Genomic DNA, 18,105 nt, shown 5'->3' with positions numbered 1-18,105 from the left:
GCGGGGCCATGGGGGCGTCCGTGGGGGGGGGCCCCGCCGACCGCCCCCGGGGAGCAATAAAGAAACGGAACCGGCTCGGCTTGTGGGGGGTGCGTGGGGCAGGGCACGGACCATGGGGGGGCATGGGGGGGATCGGGACACGGGGGGGGCGGGACCGGGGCCGCTCGCACAGAGGGGGCGTGGCCACCGCAGGGGAGAGGCCGAGAGGGGCGGGGCCAGCTGCAGACACGCCCCTCGCGCGCGCCGGCGGTGCCGGTAAGGGGGGGGGGCGGGAGAGGGAGAGACCCGGAGACCCCCGAGCCCGTGGGGACCCCCGTGACCTCTGGGTGCCCCAAGGACCCTGGGGTCACCCCGCACCCTCCGGGGTCACCCCCCAAGAGCCCCCCCAAATCCCCGCGGGGGTTCCCCATTCACCTCCCCCCCCCGAGTCCCCTTCTCAGCCTTTGGGGTCCCCCCTCTCTCCTTTGGGACCCCCCCATCCCTTGCCCCGTTCCCCTTCTCCCGGTGGTGGCTTCTCCGGTGCCTGCTCTGGGGTTGCGCCGCGCTGCGCCCGACGCGGAAGCGATGTGTGGGGTGCGGTGCGGGGCGCTGCCCCCCAGCCCGGCTCCTGCCCCGGGGGGGTCCCGGCCGTTGTTTCCCCCCCTCGGAAGTGTCCCCAGACCCCGGACCCCCCCCGTGCCCCGGGCACTTCCTCCCCCTCCTTCCTCTTCCTCTTTCCTCCTCTGGTCCCTCCCTCCCCCCCCCGTGTCCTCTTCCTCTTTCCACCTCCCCCTCTCCCTTCTTCCTCCCTTCTCCTCCCCCCTCCCGCAGACCCCCCTCACCCCTCTCCTCCCCCAGGAGTCACAGTGCTGGCACCGGCCATGGGGCTGCCGGGGACCCCCAACACCAACAACAGCACCAACAGCAATAGCACCAACAACAGCACCAACACCACCACCAACAGCACCAACAACAGCACCAACAGCAATAGCACCAACAACAGCACCAACACCACCACCAGCACCACCAACAACAGCACCAACAGCACCAACAGCACCGGTAACCCCAGCACTGGGGTCCTGGCTGCTCAGGACGCCATCGTCTTCTCAGGGGTGGGTGCTGAAGGGGTGACCCCCCCAAGCACAGACATCAAGATCTTGCCCAAGTCCATGCCCATGGATGAAAACATCTCCCACAAGTATCAAGCCCATGGATCCACATCCAAGAGCATCTTCCACGTGCCCACGGATGAGAACATCTCCCCCAGGTCCACGTCCATGGATGGGAGCATCCTTCACGAGCACCGAGGCTGTGGATTCACATCTGAGAGCCTCTTCCACATGTCCATGGGTGGGAGCATCCCACAGGAGCACCACGGCCACATCCCCATGGACCGGAGCATCTCCCCCATGTCCCTGCCCTGGGATGAGACCATCCCACAGGAGTGGGAGCCAATAGGTGACACCATGTGGCCCAAGCCCACATGCACAGAGGAGACCAAGACGTCCATGTCCATGCCACCGGGTGGGAGCATCCCACAGGAGTGTGTGCCCAAGGATGGGAGCATCTCCCTCATGTCCATGCCCATGGATGGGAGCATCTCCCCCATGTCCATGCCCATGGGTGCCAGCTCCTTGCTCCAGCACCGGGAGCCCAATGGCAGTGATGAAGAGGATGATGCTGATGAAGGTGCCAACAGCAGCTCCGAGGAGGACGAGGACGAGGATGAGGATGAGGAGCCCCATTTCCACACCAATCCCCTGTTCCAGAGCCCTCCCCGGCCCCCAGACCCGGAGCCCGGTGCTCCCCTGGCTCTGCCCCCCAGCTCTGGGCACCCCCCTGGGCTGTGGCTGCAATGGAGGGGCTGGGACCCCCCCGGGTCCCCGGCAGCCACAGACCCCCCTCATAAGCCCCCCAGGCCCATAACACCCATAGAGCCCCCCCATAGGCCCCCCAGCCCCTTAACACCCATAGAGCCCCCCCATAGGCCCCCCAGCCCCATAACGCCCATAGAGCCCCCCCATAAACCCCCCAGCCCCTTAACACCCATAGAGCCCCCCCCTAAACCCCCCAGCCCCTTAACACCCATAGAGCCCCCCCATAAACCCCCCAGCCCCTTAACACCCATAGAACCCCCCCATAAACCCCCCAGCCCCATAACACCCATAGAGCCCCCTCGATGCTCCTGCTGCCCCACAACCCCCATAGATCCCGCCCAGCGCCCCCCCACCCCCGCAGATGCCCCACAGCAGCCGCTGGGAGAGGGGTCCCCGCACCCCACCCCCCCGCGGGGTTCCCCCATCCCGGGCCATGGCTCTGCCCCAGGCTCCCCCCCCGCGCCCCCCCCTACGCAGGAGCTGCCCCCCGAGACGGGCGCGGAGCCCCCGGCCAGCGCCCAGGGGTGAGGACCAGGCCCCGGCCCGCCGGGACCCCCAACCCCCCCCCGAGCTCTGCCCTCCCCGTTCCCACCCCCTCCCGACCCCCCCTCCGTCTGCTCCTGACCCCCCCCACCCCCAAACACGGTTTCCCCCCATCCTCCCCAGTGCAGCAGAGTTAAGCCCCCCCCATCCCTTCCCGACCCCCCCAACCCCGCTCTGCTCCATCTGCCCCCAACCGCCCCCAGACCCGTGTCTGCCCCCCCGCCCCCTCCATCCCCCCCATTGATCCCCCCAATTCCATCCCATTCCACCCCTTCCCGACCCCTCCCCCCGCTCCGCTCCTTCCATCCGCCCCCCTTCACCCCCTCCACTCGCCCCCCCCAACGCGCGCTCCCGCTGCAGGAGCCCCGTGGGGGGGTCCCGCGCGCACGCGCGCCTCCTGGCTTCGCGCCTCTTCCGCCTCGACGGCGTCCGCAGGTCGGAGGTGGCCGCGTTCCTGCGCCGCGGGTAAGGGGGGCTGGGGGGGACCGGAGGGGCCGGGGGTGGGGGAGTCGCGGCCGGGACCCGGCTCCAGCTCAGCCCCCCCAGGGACGGGTTCAGCGCGATGGTGGCACAGGAGTACCTGGAGTGGTTCCAGTTCGGGGGGCAGGCGCTGGACCAGGCGCTCAGGTAGCGATGGGGGAACGGGGAGCGGAGGGAGACCCTGGGGGCACAGGGGGCAGAGATGGGGTGCAAGGGGGGCAGCGTTAGAGATATGGGGGATACGGGGGGGTTGGGGTGATGGGGATGCAGGGGGGCAGGTTTGGGGGCAGGTTTGGGGTGAATTGGGGCAGGTTTGGGGACAGGTTTGGGGTGAATTGGGGCAGGTTTGGGGTGAATTGGGGCAGGTTTGGGGTAGTTTGGGGGCAGGTTTGGGGTGAGTTGGGGCAGTTTTGGGGTGAATTGGGGCAGGTTTGGGGTAGTTTGGGGGCAGGTTTGGGGTGAATTGAGGCAGTTTTGGGGTGAATTGGGGCAGGTTTGGGGACAGGTTTGGGGTGATTCGGATCAGGCTTGGGTTGAATTGAGGCAGGTTTGGGGTGAATTGGGGCAGGTTTGGGGTGAGTTGGGGCAGGTTTGGGGTGAGTTGGGGCAGGTTTGGGGTCCCGAGGGTGTCGGGGGGTGCCGGTCCCGCTGCCATCCCCCACCAGGAGCTTCCTGCGGGCGCTGGCGCTGTCGGGGGAGACGCAGGAGCGGGAGCGCGTCCTCGGGCACTTCTCGCGGCGCTTCCACCACTGTAACCCCGGAGCCTTCCCCTCACCCGGTGAGCCCCGAGCACCCAGAGAGACCCAGAGAGACCCAGAGAGACCCAGAGAGACCCACAGACAACCGTAGCACTCATAGAGACCCATAGACAGACACCCATAGACACCCAGAGACACCCATAGCACCCATAGACACTCATAGACATGCATAGCACCCATAGACACCCATAGCACCCATAGACACCCATAGAAATCCATAGCACCCATAGAGACCCACAGGGATCCATAGACACCCATAGCACTCATAGCATCCACAGCACCCATAGATATGCCCTGAGCCCCACAGACTCCTCTAGAGTCCCACCCGTTCCCCGTTCTTTAGTTCCCCCATCCCCTCCCCGCTCTGTGGGGCACCCATTGGCCCCCACTGGTGCTGATGGGGCCAATGGGTGTCCTCACGGGGGGCTTCCCCCCACGCTGCCCCCCAGACGCGGTTCACTCGCTGACCTGTGCCCTGATGCTGCTCAACACCGACCTCCACGGGCAGGTGAGGAGCGGGGGGGGGCCCCCGTGTGCGCCCCCCGTGTCGGGGTGCGGGGGTGCAGCCCCCCCACTCCCGGCTCCCCTGAGCAGCGCCTCGGCCGCGCCATGAGCAGCGCCCAGTTCGTGGCCAACCTGCACGGGATGATGGACGGGCAGGACTTCCCCCGGCAGCAGCTCAAGGTGCGGGGGGGGCCACGGCGGGGGCGCCGCTGGGCTCCCGGAGCCCCCCCTGAGCCCCCGTTCCCCCCCAGGCTCTCTACGGCTCCATCCGCAGGCAGAAGCTGCCGTGGGCAGTGTGAGTGCGGGGCTATGGGGGGAGCATGGGGGGGCCACGGGGGGGCCCCGATGATGCTGAGCCCCCCCGTAGGGATGATGAGGATGGGGAGGAGGAGGCCCCCCCCGGCCCCAGCAACAGCGGATCCCGGCCGGAGCTGCCGGGGGGGGCCGCGGCCGTCACCCACCGAGGCTGCTTGGCCAGGAAGGTGCTGGCCGAGGCCGACGGCAGAAAGAGTGAGTGTGGGGGGGCGGGATGGGGGGGGTTTGGGGGTTTTGGAGGTCCAGATTTGGGGTGCATTGGGGGGGCAGCTTTGGGGTCTCAGCCTCTCCTGGGGGTGAACTCAGGGGGGTGATTTTGGGCTCCGTTGGGGTCTGCAGGGGCAGATTTGGGGGTGCCCATCTCGGGGGGCTCACAGCACAGCACAGACACGAGCGGGTCCATTCGGGGTCCATTGGGGGACACGAACCGGGGGGTTCCCATCGTTGGCTCCAGCCTCTCCGTGCCCCCCAGCGCCGTGGGGCAGGCGCGGCTGGAAGCGCTTCGAGGCGGTGCTGGAGGGGACCCTCCTGCACCTGCGCAAGGCGGGGGCTCCCCCCGAGGCGCCGCTGGGGGTGCACCACGCTCTGGCCGAGCGCGCCGCCGCTTACACCAAGCGCCCCGACGTGTTCCGCCTGCGCACGGCCGACGGGCGCCGCTTCCTCTTCCAAGCGCCGTGAGTAGCGCCGGGGATGGGGGGGGTGCGGGTCTGTCCCGGGGGGGCGGCACCGGTGACCCCCCCCGCCGCAGGACGCCCCGGGAGATGCTGGCCTGGATCGCGCGGCTCAACCTGGCAGCCGCGCTCCTCTCCGCGCCCCCGTTTCCCGCCGCCGTCGGGTCCCAGCGCGGCCCCGCGCGGCCCCTGCTGCCCGCGGCGCTCAGCCGCAGCCCCCCGGTGAGCACCGGCAACGGGGAGGGGGGGAAGGAGGCCCCGCCCCGGGGAGCCCCCCCCTCACCCGGTGCCGGCGCAGGAGGAGCAGCGCCGGAGCCACGCGGCCTGGATGGAGCGGGTGGAGCAGGAGCTGCGGCAGCGGCAGCGCCACGGCCCCGGCCCTGACCCGCGGCAGCACCGGCGGGACACGGAGCTGCTGCTGCACGAGGTGCGGGGACAGCCGGGTCCGGCCCGCGGGAGCGGCGCTGCTGGGGCGGGACGGGGATTGTCCTGGGGGGGGCTCAGATCCAGCCTGGTCCTGCCCATGGCAGAGATGGGGCATGGAGGATGCTGGGCCCATGGGGACACCAGACCCGAGGTGACACCATTATGGCTCATGGGGGACATCATTATGGCCCATGGTAACACTGTGGCCATGATGACACCATTATGGCCATGGTGACGTTGTTATGGCCATGGTAGCACTGAAGCCATGGTGACATCATTATAACCCATGGTGACACAGGGCTGTGGTGACACCAATATTGCCCTTGGTGACACAGGGCCATGGTGGCACCATTGTCCCCATGGTGTTCCTGTTCTGGCCATGGTGACCCCGTTGTCCCCATGGTGACCCTGCTGTGCCCGCGCTGACCCCGTTGCGGTGCCCCCCCCGCAGCGCCGGCGCTACGAGACCTACGTGCGGGTGCTGGACTCGTGGCTCGGCGGCGGCCGGGCCGAGCCGCGCTGGGAGACGGAACCGGGAGCGGCCCCCCGGAACCCCCCCGCGCTGAGCAGGGCTCGCTCCAGCCCCTCGCTGGGCCCCGGCGCCGCCGCGCCCCCCCCCGCCCGCGTCCGCAGGAACGAGTCCGAGCGGAGAACGCTGCGGAGCCTCGTGCCCCAGCGGCTCCGGGAGCGGCCCTGACCGGGGGGGGGCACGGGGGGACCGGTACGGGAGGCGGGGGACACCGGTACGAGCGGCCCTCGGGCACTACCAGCACTTGGAGGGGGGGGGAGGCTTGGGAGCAACGTGGGAAACTCAGGGAGACCCCCCAAAAACGGGCCGGGGGTCACAGCCCCCCCCCGCTGCTGCTGCAATAAAGGTTTGTGACCACCGTGGTTCCCCCGTGTCCCCAGATGACCTGGGAGGGACACACAGACATGGGGGGGGTGGTTGGGGACCTGGGGGTGACACCGTGGGCATTGCCTGTGTCACCCATAGAGTGACAGCTCCTCTCGGGGGGAACCAGCCATTGCCCCCCCTCGGCCTGCAGGGACCCCCCAGTGCCACCCCCAGCATTGGCTACAGAGACATTGCAGGGCCATGACCCCCCCAAACCCCTGCACCCCCCCCAATCCCTTCCCATGATCCAACGGCTTTAGGTGGGAATTCATATTTATATGGAATATTTAGGGTCAGTTTCTAAGGGGGGGTTAAAGGGGAGTGGGAGGAGGACACCCCATTAACACTGCCACAGGGACAACCCCCAGTGGGGTTCCTGAAGGTGGGAAGTGAAACGGGATCCTGGGGAAGGGGGGCTGTGACGTGAGCCTCCCTCAGGCTGGAATCTGGCAGGATCAGCCCTGGGAACAAAATGCATCCCAAGAGCGGTTCCCTCATCCAAGTTAACCCAGTTCAACCTCCCCAGTTCGAGATGAGGGGGTTGGAGGGGCTTTGGGTGGGGAAAGCCCCCCCCCCGCCATGATGGGGTGATGTGGAGAAGCCTCATCCAACCCCATCCAGCTCCATCCAACCTCATCCACACAAAATTCAGATCCAAAACCATTCCAAGAGGCTGGAGAGGGATGGCCCAAGGAGCTGGGGGAGGGGTGAATAAAGGGGGATTTGGGGTATGTCCCCCCCCCATTCCCAGTGCAGGCACCCCCTGGGCTGGCTCCGGCTGCGATTCCCATGGGCTCCTCAGGCGTATTCCAGCTGCGCGGGGCTGCGACTCCCTTCGCCCTTGTGCTCGGCCGCGGGCGCCTTCCCCTCACTGCCCTCCAGCCCCTTGGCAGACAGATAATCCCGCACCTCCAGCTCCAGCTTCTTGGCCTTCAGCGCCGCTGTGTGCAGCTTCTCCAGGAAATCCGGCATTCCTGGTGGGAAGGGAATGGGATGCAGTGAGCGGGAGCTGAGGGGGCACTGGGGCTGTGGCCGCTGCCATCCAAAGGGAAGATTCCCCCCAACCCGAGCCCTCCTGCAGCCCCAGCCCAACCTCCCCCCAGCTTCCTTTTCCTTCCTCATCTAAACTGTTCCCTCCCTGTTTTCCTTCCTCCCCATTTCCCTGTTCCACTCATTTTCCATCTCCAACCGCCTTTTCCTCTCCCCCTCCTTCTCCTTCCTCCCCCTTTTCTTTCTTCCTCCTCATTTTCCTCTTCCCCTCCTTTTCCTTCTTCCTCCCTCTTTTCCTCTTTGCCTTTTTCCTCTCCCTCCGCACACTGCAGCTCTGCTGCTATCCCAGTGGACCCACAGCCCTGCTGTGTCCTGGGGTTCCTCGCTCTTCCCATCATCAGAGCCTCCCTTCCCAGGAGCTTTTCCCCCATTGACTCCAGTTCCATTCTCTGAACTCTGGATCCCGGGGCTGGGAGGGAGTTAAAACCAGCTCCTTTGGCTACCAAAGGGGAATCCCACTGCATTTTCCTTTGGGAGAGATGGAATAGCCTCACGCACAGACCCCTTCCCATGCCCATGTGGAAGGAAGAGCAGCCCCAGGCACTCAAAACACCTCGAATCCTCCACATCTCCAATTTGAAGCATCTCCTCCTAATTCCTGCCCCACACACAGGGAATGCTGGAGCCTCCCGGCTTGCTCCAGATGGAATCTCCCAGCCTGGTGGTTGGAATTCCCAGCCCTGGGGCTCACTCACCGCTGGAGACCATCCAGCTGAGGCAGTAGCGGGGGAACACGGTCTGGGGGTTGTCGCTGTAGGTCAGCAGGTAGTCAAACCCGTTCTGGGGAGGAGGAGGAGACCTGAGCCAGCAGGAATTCTGCATTCCCTCCCCCCAGATTCCCTGGAGGAGGAATCCTGATGCTGGTTTTAGGAGCATTAAGTGCTTCCCAATGGGATTTGTGAGGCTCAAGCAGCGCATTTGGCTCCTGGGAGCAGGATGCTCCTACAGAAAAGGCTGAAGCTACTGAGCTAGAGCTTCCAATCCCTCATGGATGGGTTTTCCTTGGCTTTGGGAATGGGCTGATCTCCCTCTCCAGTGTGAAGCATTGAGCCCAGCTCAGTACTTGCAGCTGGAGAAGGAGCAGATCCACTTGGAGCAGCAGGAAGGTCTCCTCTGCCCCATCCCAGGACTCACCTCATCGAAGGTTTTGTGGGGCCGGATCACCATCTGGGATTCATAGGTCCTGACCCGAACATACTCGGGATCTTCCGGGACACTCGGATGCTCCACAGCCCTGGAGGGAAGGAGATGGGAGCAGCTTGGGCTGATGTGCACTGCTGGTGCCTTGGAGGTGGCTACCAAGAGAACAAGGGTTTCACCCCAAAAGCTGCTCTGGTTTTGAGGCAGATCCCTGAGGTTTGGCCAGTTCCATTCTGGAATTCCTCCCAGCTCCCAGCATGTGCCACCGGGACACGTACCGTGAGACCAGCACCATCAGGTTGTTCTCCTGATCCACGCTGTATCGCCGCACGTACACGTAGTCCCGGGAGTACATGGGATACTGGGGAGGGAAAGGACAGGGATGAGCCCCAGTGGCTTCCTCAGGCAGGGAGGGTAGAAAGGGGCTGCTCACCGGGAAGTGGGTGACCCAATGGATCACTTCGGAGCCAGTGGCCAAATCCCTCTCGATCACATCCAGTTTGATGACCAAGGAGTCCCATTTCTTCCTGTACTCGGTGTCGAGCTGCAGAGAGAGCCCAGTGCAGGGGGGGTGAGGAGCTGAGGGCACCCAGTGTGTGCGGGGCCAAAGGAGGGGATGGGATCCAGAGGGATCCCCCCTGCATCCCGCATCTGGCTGCCCCATCCCTGGCAGTGTTCAAGGCCAGGTTGGACACAGGGGCTTGGAGCAAGCTGCTCCAGTGGAAGGTGTCCCTGCCCCTGGCAGGGCTTGGAGCTGGAGGAGCTTTAAGGTCCCTTCATCCCTAACCTGACGTCCATGGTGCTCACCTGCACGTTGAAGAACTGCCGGGGAGTGACATCCGTGTAGGAGCCGAACACTGCAGGAAGAGGAAGGTTTTAATCCCGGGATTAGAAGGAAAAGGGATTTCCTTAAGCAGGACCCCCCCAAAGGGCATCAGGAGCTGAGGAGAGGGACACGATGGGATCATTCCCCCTGCATTACCTCGGTACTGGTACAAGTGGGTGCCCTCGATCGGCCGCCGCCAGAGCTTGAAGTGCTTCTTGTCCATGATCATCTCCCAGGGCTGCTCCCCCTGCTCCGCTCTGGGATCCAGGCGTTGGGAATCCCCCTGGAACAGGCTGGAAATGTTCTCCATGTGCTTCATCTCCTGTGCAGAGCTGGGGCCAGAGACACCCAGAGCCCTGTCAGTGACCACCCAAGCCCAGGTCCAGCATCTTCACCCACAGGAGCCGGATCCAGGTCTCCAAGATCCGGGATAACCCCATTCCGAGCTGCAGCTTCCCCCCACCATTGATACATGAGAGCGGAAAGGCTGGATCCGCCCTGAGGCTCATTCCCAACGCTCCCAGCACCAGAACACGCTCACTGTGTCAAAAGAATTGGTTTGTGAGCTGCGAGGCCGGTCCCACTGGTCCGGCTGAATTCCCATTCCCTGGAAGCCACCAGACTCCTGGATGGATCCCAAACTGGATCCACTAACCCCTTTGCTAGATCTGTGGGCACAGCTCCGGCTCCTCCACACCCCAACCACAGCCCCAATGCCCCCATCCCCTCATTCCTAGGGAATGAGCCCTAGGAGGGGACGGGAAAGGTGATCCTCTGATCCCATTCCTCCCTTCCTGCAGGGTTTGATCCCATTCCTCCCTTCCTGCTGTTGTTCCCTATGCAGGATTCCCACCTGCCTGGGACAAAAGGCGTCAGCTGCACGGGGGGAGCGGAGCCAGGACGGAAAGTGAGGGGTGAATAAGGAGAAAGGGAGCAGTGAGGAGGGATAATGCAAGGGAAGCGTCCTCCTCCTGGGAGCCTCCGGGAGCGGATGGAGCTGGAGGGATCCTCGCATGGAGCTTACAGAGGCTCCAGCCTGCTCCGAGTCACCTGGGACAGGATAATCCTGACACCGCTTTACCTAATCCCATGTCTAAGCCGAGCGCTGCTGAGCCCAGTGGAAAACTCGAGCGGGTTCATCCCAGGCACCAGGACCCCGAAGGGAACGAGCTGGGATTTGGGGCCTTTCCCAGCACTGGGATGGCCCTGACACGATCCGGGTGGCACAAACAGGGCTCAACCTCAAGGGTCGCAGCTCCTTAGCTCTGAGGTTTAATTAAGCCTCGGGAAGGTCCCTCTAGAGCCATCCCATGGGATCAAGGCCCCCCCAGGCACAAGGGATAGGTTTGGGGTGTAACTGCCAACCATGATGGGGAGCACCAGCATCGGGGGGGCACCTCCAAATCCTATACAGGGGGAGCTAAAGGGGCACCCCAAATCCCCAGGGAACTCTCATGGTGGGACAGGAATGAGAGGACAAAGGGGGCCCCCCCAGCACCCCAGAAATGCGGACACGGGGGGGGGGGGGCTGGGAGGTACCACCCCATAGATTTAAGAGGCGAACTTGAGGGGCACCCCCCCGCTCGGCCGATGGGGCATGCCCAATGTCTGGGGGGGAGCTTTGGGCTGCAAAGGGGGGACCTCGAGAGGTCGGGGGGCTCTGGAGCCCTCAAGCGCTGGGGGTCGACCCCGTCCAGTGGGGTTCATGGGGGTGCCCGCAGGGCCTAAGAGGGGATTTGGGGGATGTGGAGCCCCACAGGCGCTGAGGGGGACCCGTCTAAGGGGACTGAGGGAAGACACAAACGCACCGCTGCAGCTCCTCCTCCTCGATGCGCTGCCCGTCCCACACGAACACCCCGGCCAGGGTGGCCATGAGCCGGCCGGTGGCGGCGAATGCAAGGCGGCCCCGGAGCAGCCACCACCACCCGCCCCCTCTGCCGCCTCCTCCTCCTCCGGTTCGCCGCGCCCGCTCCGCTTCCCCGGCACCGCCGCGGGACCGGCTGCAGAGCAGCGCCAGCAGCCCCCGGCGCCGCGCTGGGGCCGCCGCCCGGCCGCGGGCAGCAGGAGCAGGTTCAGGCGCGGCGGGGCCAGGCCGGGCGCAGCGGGCGAGCAGGCCCGCGACCGGCCGCCGCGGCTGCAACATGCCGCCGCTGCCTCCGCGGGGCCGCCCCTGCGGCGCGCTCCCGGTGGCGTCATCGCGCCGCGCCACGCCACGCCATTGGCCGCCGCATGGGCACCCCCACTACGGTCATTGGGTGGAGGAGGGGGGGAACCCGCCCCTTGCGCGCGAGAGCGGAGGCAAGGGCGCGCGGAGGGCTCGGGGGGGGGGCGGGGCATGGGACGGGAAGGGGCGTGGTTTGACGCAAGGACACGCCCCCGGGGCGGAGGGCAGCGCAGCGGGTGGGGGGGGCATGGGGGTTAATGGAGGGTAAGGAAGTGTTATTGGGGGGCAATGGGAGGTTTTGGGGTCTGTGGGGGGTTACAGCAGCGGTGGAGGGTTCTCATGGGGCAATGGGGGGGGGGATTGGGGAACAGCACAATGGAATCATAGAATAGTTTGGGTTGGAAAGGACCTTAAAGCTTCTCCAGCTCCAACCCCTGCCACGGCCAGGGACCCCTTCCACTGGAGCAGCTTGCTCCAAGCCCGTGTGTCCAACCTGGCCTTGAACACTGCCAGGGATGGGGCAGCCACAGCTTCTCTGGGCACCCTGTGCCAGCGCCTCAGCACCCTCACAGGGAAGAGCTTCCGCCTTGTCTCCAACCTGAACTTCCCCTGTTTCAGTTTGAACCCATCACCCCTTGTCCTATCACTACAGTCCCTGATGAAGAGTCCCTCTCCAGCATCCTTGTAGCCCCCTTCAGACACTGGAAGCTGCTCTGAGGTCTCCACACAGCTTCTCTTCTCCAGCCTGAACAGCCCCAATGTTCTCAGTCTGGCTCCATACGGGAGCTGCTCCAGCCCCTGAGCATCCTCATGGCCTCCTCTGGACTTGCTCCATCAGCTCCACGTCCTTATGCTGGGACCCCAGCACTGCACACAGGGCTGCATGGGGGAGTCTCACGAGAGCAGAGGGGCAGGATCCCCTCCATGAGCTGCTGCTCTTATCGCTTTTGATGCAGCCCAGCACGCGCTTGGTTTCTGGCCTCAAGCGCACCCTGCCGGCTCATGTTCAGTTCTCAATGAGCTCCCCCCTTTCCCCAGCACAAATCCAGGCTCCACACAGCTCTTGCACCCCTTTTATTTCCCCCGAGCGGGGCTGGGGGAGCCGCATCCACAGTTCCCATTGGAAACACCAGAAAGTGAACACAAGCAGGTACCGATTGCCGCTCCAGCAGCCCAATGAGCGCGGAATCCCCCGCCGGCCTCTATTTATACCCACCCCGCCTAGCCCAGCCAATGGCGAGCGCCGAGGCGCCACGGGGGGCGGGACGGCGCAAACCACTGCAGAGGGGGGCGGGAGGCGCGGTTCGTCACTGCCGGTGCGGCCCGGAGGGAGGCTGAGTCCCCCGCGCCCTCCGTTGCCTACCGGAGCACCGAGTAGGGTCAGGAGGGCGGCCGGGCCGCTCTCCCCTGGGGCACGGCGGGGCGGGCGGCAACCGGCGACCACCGACGTTACCCCCACGGTGCGGCTGCATGGAACATCCCGCGCGGCCCGAGGCAGCCATGTTACCGGCTGAGCGCCTGCCCGCCCCAGCGCTGCCCGCCGCCATCTTGTGACACCCGGGACAGAGGCACCCTGCACCGTGACACCGGCAGAGAGACCCCCGCACCGGGACACCGGCACAAAGGCACCCTGGATCCTGACACCGCGACAGAGACCCCCGCACCGTGAGAGAGCCAGGGAGGGCAGGACTCTGGGAGAGCCTCCAGACGCGTCTCTCCCCTCCCACGCCATTTGCATACGACTCATTTGCATAAGGGGCGGGAAAACACGTATTAGGCAGCGCAGCACTACTCCAGGACTGGTGCTAGTTGCTGGGGAGGGTGTCAGTGTTACCGGTTCCTCCGAGGACCCCGCCACCCGCACCCCCTCAGCACAGCAGAGGTTTATCTTTATGTAAAAAACGCTTTTATCTGTCCCAGGTGTATAAAAGGCTGGAGGTGCTGAGCCCCAGCCCCGCACCACCGGCCACACAACAACCCACACCACAGCGCCGCTCCCTCGTCCTCCTCCAGGCCCGTGCCTGAGCCTTGCCTTTAACTATTCCTTTTGAACCCCCCACATTCCTCATGTCCCGGGCACAGGGCGGCAGCAGGAGGGAGCAGCCGCTTCTCCTCCTGCCTTCTTTACGCTGTTTTCTGTTGGCCTTTCTTCCCAATCAGCGACTTGTGGATGTGGGGGATGACACCTGCGGAGAGAAGAGGATTCCCATCAGAGCCAGGCCAAATCCTCCCTTACTGTGCCTCAGGAATTACGAATCCCTGCTCATTTTCCCCCCTTTCAGGTTAGGGATGAGGGACATTCACCTCCGCCAGCAATAGTGGCTTTGATCAGGGAATCCAGCTCCTCATCCCCACGGATGGCGAGCTGCAGGTGCCGGGGAGTGATCCGCTTCACTTTGAGATCCTTGGAGGCATTCCCCGCCAGCTCCAGCACCTGCCCAGACAGGGGCGAGACCCTCGGGATCAGCAGCTTGGGGCTGTCACAGCCCCGGCAGGGAGGAGGCAGGGGCAGGACCTACCTCTGCGGTGAGGTACTCGAGGATGGCAGCACTGTACACTGCTGCCGTGGCTCCCACTCGCCCGTGGCTGGTGGTGCGAGTCTTCAAGTGTCTGTGGATCCGGCCCACGGGGAACTGGGGTGGGAGCAACCCAGCTGTTAGCCCCCTCCAACAGCACCCAACCCACTCATGGGGGTCCCACAAAAAGAGCTCTGAGCCCCCATCCCCCGGGCTCCTGTCACACCCCGATCCCAAAGCATCCCTAAGGTGGGAGGTTTGGGACTGCCTCACCTGCAGCCCGGCTCTCTGCGAGCGTGACACCGCCTTGGCCTTGGCCTTCCCGCTGTCCTTTCCCGCCTTCCCACCAGCCTGCAGGGGACAGACACCGGGAATTAATCCATGTGCAGTGACCCTGAGCCCAGCACTGGGGTAACAGCACCAGAGGGTCATGGAGCTGCTGGAGTGAGGCCAGAGGAGGCCATGGAGATGCTGCGAGGGCTGGAGCAGCTCTGCTCTGGAGCCAGGCTGAGAGAGCTGGGCTGGGGCAGCCTGGAGAAGAGAAGGCTCCTGAAGGGGGGACCTGAGAGCAGCTCCAGTGCCTAAAGGGGCTGCAGGAAACCTGGAGAGGGGCTTGGGACAAGGGCCTGTAGGGACAGGGCAAGAGGAATGGCTTGAACCTGCCAGAGGGGAGACTGAGATGAGCTCTTAGGCAGAAGCTCTTCCCTGTGAGGGTGCTGAGGCGCTGGCACAGGGTGCCCAGAGAAGCTGTGGCTGCCCCATCCCTGGCAGTGTTCAAGGCCAGGTTGGACACAGGGGCTTGGAGCAAGCTGCTCTAATGGAAGGGGTCCCTGGCCGTGGCAGGGGTTGGAGCTGGATTTAAGCTCCCTTCAAGGCAAACCAGGCTGGGATTCCATGTAAATGGGACAGAGAAACCCAACTAACAACGTTCTAATGAGAAAGACCATCCACAGAGTGTAACATCCCAATACCACCTGGACAAGCAGCAAAATACAGCTTCACAAGCCAGCAAAACACTATTAGAGCATCCTTTGGGTGATCTATCCTCATTATAATCTTATTTGAATATTAAAAAACAAACCCAGGTGTTGATAGTTGAAATTATATTGAATAAATATGCAAAATGAAGTGGAAAAATTAGGGAAGATCCCCCCTGATGTGCTGGGATGTGCCATGGGGCTGAGCCTATCCTCATCCTGCCCCCAAGGGACACGCGCTGGGTACAAGCTGTGCTCTTGGTGTGTTTAATGATCGATCTTTGCTGCCTTTGTAGGTGTTATTTTCATGCTCATCCTCCCAGGTGTGTGTCAGATCATCAGCGGTGATCTTCAAACCTTCCACGGGCACCAATTCAGGTCATAAAACCTCTCAGCTGAGATCTATCACTGGGGTAAACCCCTCTCTGAGGGGAAGACTCCTTTAACATGAGGAGAGAAACACATAAAATACCCCAAAAATCTGCTCTCTTACACCCCAAAATCTTCTCTCTTGAAGAAACAGCAACAAAGAAACCCTGGAGAGCCACTTGAGAGGGGGAGCAGAGCCCTAAACCACGCCGGGTCCACCTAAATCCCTGCCTTTAGACCACGCATTGATGCCACAATCCCTATTCCTGTCTATGAAAGAGGAATTCCAGTTTGCTGTCAGGCATTCAGGCACTCTTTAAACTCAACCATGGGGAAAAGAAGTAGCAAGGAAATAGTTCATGTGGAGGGGAGAGATGAAGCAGATCTGGCAGCTGGAACGCTGGCCCAGCAAACCCTCCCCTGCAGGACAGGGCTGTCTGTAGCACTGCGCTGTCAGGAGAGCAGCAGAGACACATCCTAAAGGATCTGAAGCACCCGAGGTTCCTTTGAAAGCAGTAAAAGCACCGCTTGGTAAAACTTCCAAACTCATCCTCATCCCGGCCACGGTCCTGCAGGAATGCTGGCTCTGCTATGTCCAGTGTGAATATTCTCTCCTCTTCCTCACAGAGCTCAGGCTGGTCAGGGGCAGATTTGCTTCTTCATCGGTGCTGGACAGCACTGACAGGCACAGGAGTGGTGTCTCCTTTCCTTCTCCCCGTGGGACCATATTCCCACAGGGAAACCTCCCTGGATCTAACAACTGAATCTCTCCCAAGCAAAAAAAATTCTCTTTTCTTTTTCTCTTCCCATCGCTCCAGACAGGACTAAACCCTCCAAAAAGCAGCTCTTTATCTCCTGCCACGGCTCACGGACAGCTCTGCCCGGGGCGGGGCTTGCGTAACCTCACCGAGGGCTCCCCCTTCCTCCTTATCTCCTGCTCCTGCCGCCTAAACACCGGTTACAGACCCCGCCAACGGTTACAGACCCCGCAGCAGCAAGTTCCCACCCCCAGGGCATGCAGAGGGAGATGAACTCCTGCCAGAGTCCGAGCGTCGCCTCGGGAAGCCTCCAGCGAACTCGGGCTGGTACCTAACCTGTGGGGACCAAAAGCAGTGGCTTTGACAGGCGCCCTTCAGCCGCGTCTGAGGGGGTTTCCCCCCTGACAGCCACTTCCTCACCACACGAGCAACTTCAGGAACACGCGAGCACGGGCAAGAGCTGCAAACAGCGACGGTTCCCCTCCACAGCCCTCACAGTGACAGCGGAAGCAGCCACCGGCCCCGCCGCTCGCCGGAAAGCGGCACAACCCCCTCCTGAAGGGCCTCACAACAGCGAGAGGCTCCGGTCACACCGCGGGGACAGCGATGGGAGGGGGGGGGAAGCGGGTTTCAGCGGGTTTCCCGTCAGCGGGAGCGCCCCGGGGAGCCCCTCGGGACACGGTCACGGCGCGGTACCGGAGCCATCCCCCGACCCCCCTCACCATGGTGCCGCCGAGCCTCGGTGCCGATCCCGCGCTGGAGCCGCCTCAGGAGCCGCCAGACAATAACCCTCCCGCAAGCGACGAGGGAGCCCGGCCTGCCGCGGCGGCCCACAATCCAATCGCGACGCCCCGTGCTAGTTTGAACGCGCCGCTACAACCAATCACAACCCCGCTTCTTACTCCTTCGCCCGGCTCCGCCCCGCGGCCCGTTTAACGGCTGTTTTTCCTTTGCACACGGCACGCAGGGGTGAGGGCGGGGGCGCACCGTGCCGGTGGGCGGGGCGTCGGGGTGACGTTATGCCATCCAATAGAAACAGCGGAATGGCCATCGGGGGCGGGGACAGGATGACAGACAACTTGGGGAGCCAATGGGAGGAGAGAAACCTTTCCCGCCCATTCTCTGGCCCCGCCCCTCGCGTTGTTTGTTTGCGCGCTGTTGCGCTGAGGGGAGGGCAGCGGGCGGGGGGTGGTCGATGCCGCCGTTCCGGGCCGGTTGCGGGCGGGTTCCGTCAGGGCCCTCGGTGGGGGCGGCCCCGTCGTAGTGAGAGGCTTGAGCCCGGCACAAAGCTTCCCGCTCGGTTACGGCCGGCGGCGGTGGAGCAGGTAGGGCCGCGCTGGTGCCTCAGTGTCCGTCCGCCCCCCAGCACAGGACCCCGCAGCTGCTCCCGCTCCTCTCCGGAGGAGCGCGGTGGCACCTGCCCGCCGGCAGCAGCTGCCATGGCCGGGCCCCCCCAGCTGTGCCCCGCACACCCCCGGCTCCAGCCGGGATGGGGCCCCGCGGCAGCTGCTGCCGGCGGGACGCGGGGGCTCATGCGTGGGGGCTGCTCCCGCCTGTCCTCGGGCCTGCCCGCGGGGAGCCGCGTTGCTCCGTGCGGTGCCAGTGTCACAGACCCTGCCCTGCCCGGGGTTCCCCCACGGGACATGGTGCTGCCTGGGGGGATCCCGCATCCCTTGTGCTGTGCTGAGACCTCGGGGTGCCTGTGTGTGTATACACAGAGCCCCATAGGGCCCCGCAGAAGTCGGAGAGTCCCACAAACGCCCCATAGGTCCCCAGGCAAGCCCTGACGGTCCCCCAAAAGCCCCAGGGGTTCTCCCCGAAGCCCCGAGATGCCACCAGAGTCCTATAGGTCCCCAC

General features: G+C 64.2%; 3 protein-coding genes across 6 annotated transcripts; 1 reads left to right on the top strand and 2 right to left on the bottom strand.

Moving 5' to 3' along the window:
* Positions 1-8: 8 nt before the first annotated feature.
* Positions 9-6,250, top strand: LOC308230032 (uncharacterized protein; the record flags this gene model as incomplete). Its single annotated transcript, XM_080634483.1, has 14 exons — positions 9-255; positions 838-1,842; positions 2,218-2,380; positions 2,760-2,864; positions 2,946-3,026; positions 3,545-3,657; positions 4,087-4,145; positions 4,232-4,321; positions 4,393-4,436; positions 4,509-4,651; positions 4,929-5,130; positions 5,205-5,349; positions 5,426-5,554; positions 6,005-6,250. The coding sequence occupies 14 exons, from the start codon at positions 9-11 to the stop codon at positions 6,248-6,250; spliced, it is 2,772 nt and encodes a 923-aa protein (XP_080490609.1).
* Positions 6,251-6,716: 466 nt separating this feature from the next.
* On the bottom strand, positions 6,717-11,628 carry STARD7 (StAR related lipid transfer domain containing 7). 4 transcript variants are annotated; one of them, XM_080634602.1, is made up of 8 exons: positions 11,273-11,628; positions 9,621-9,796; positions 9,446-9,495; positions 9,072-9,182; positions 8,917-8,999; positions 8,633-8,732; positions 8,194-8,278; positions 6,717-7,422 (listed from the first exon to the last, which is right to left on the bottom strand). In XM_080634602.1, exons 1-8 carry the CDS (start codon positions 11,605-11,607, stop codon positions 7,247-7,249), a joined length of 1,116 nt encoding a protein of 371 aa, XP_080490728.1. In that variant the 5' UTR covers positions 11,608-11,628; the 3' UTR covers positions 6,717-7,246. The 4 variants fall into 4 exon arrangements, with proteins under 4 accessions (XP_080490728.1, XP_080490726.1, XP_080490727.1 ...); XM_080634600.1 differs by having other exon boundaries at positions 8,917-9,182; XM_080634601.1 differs by having other exon boundaries at positions 8,917-9,182; positions 9,621-9,757.
* A 1,624-nt stretch (positions 11,629-13,252) lies between these two features.
* On the bottom strand, positions 13,253-17,119 carry H2AZ2 (H2A.Z variant histone 2). Its single transcript, XM_080634332.1, has 5 exons — positions 16,971-17,119; positions 14,418-14,495; positions 14,148-14,261; positions 13,933-14,062; positions 13,253-13,814 (listed from the first exon to the last, which is right to left on the bottom strand). The coding sequence occupies exons 1-5, from the start codon at positions 16,971-16,973 to the stop codon at positions 13,753-13,755; spliced, it is 387 nt and encodes a 128-aa protein (XP_080490458.1). The 5' UTR covers positions 16,974-17,119; the 3' UTR covers positions 13,253-13,752.
* Between the last annotated feature and the right edge of the window lie 986 nt (positions 17,120-18,105).

The sequence above is a fragment of the Psittacula echo genome (genome assembly GCF_963264785.1).
Source record: "Psittacula echo genome assembly, chromosome: 25".
Taxonomy (NCBI): Eukaryota; Metazoa; Chordata; class Aves; order Psittaciformes; family Psittacidae; genus Psittacula; species Psittacula echo.
Note: the sequence above shows the minus strand (reverse complement) of the source record. Positions and strands in the feature narration are given on the sequence as shown.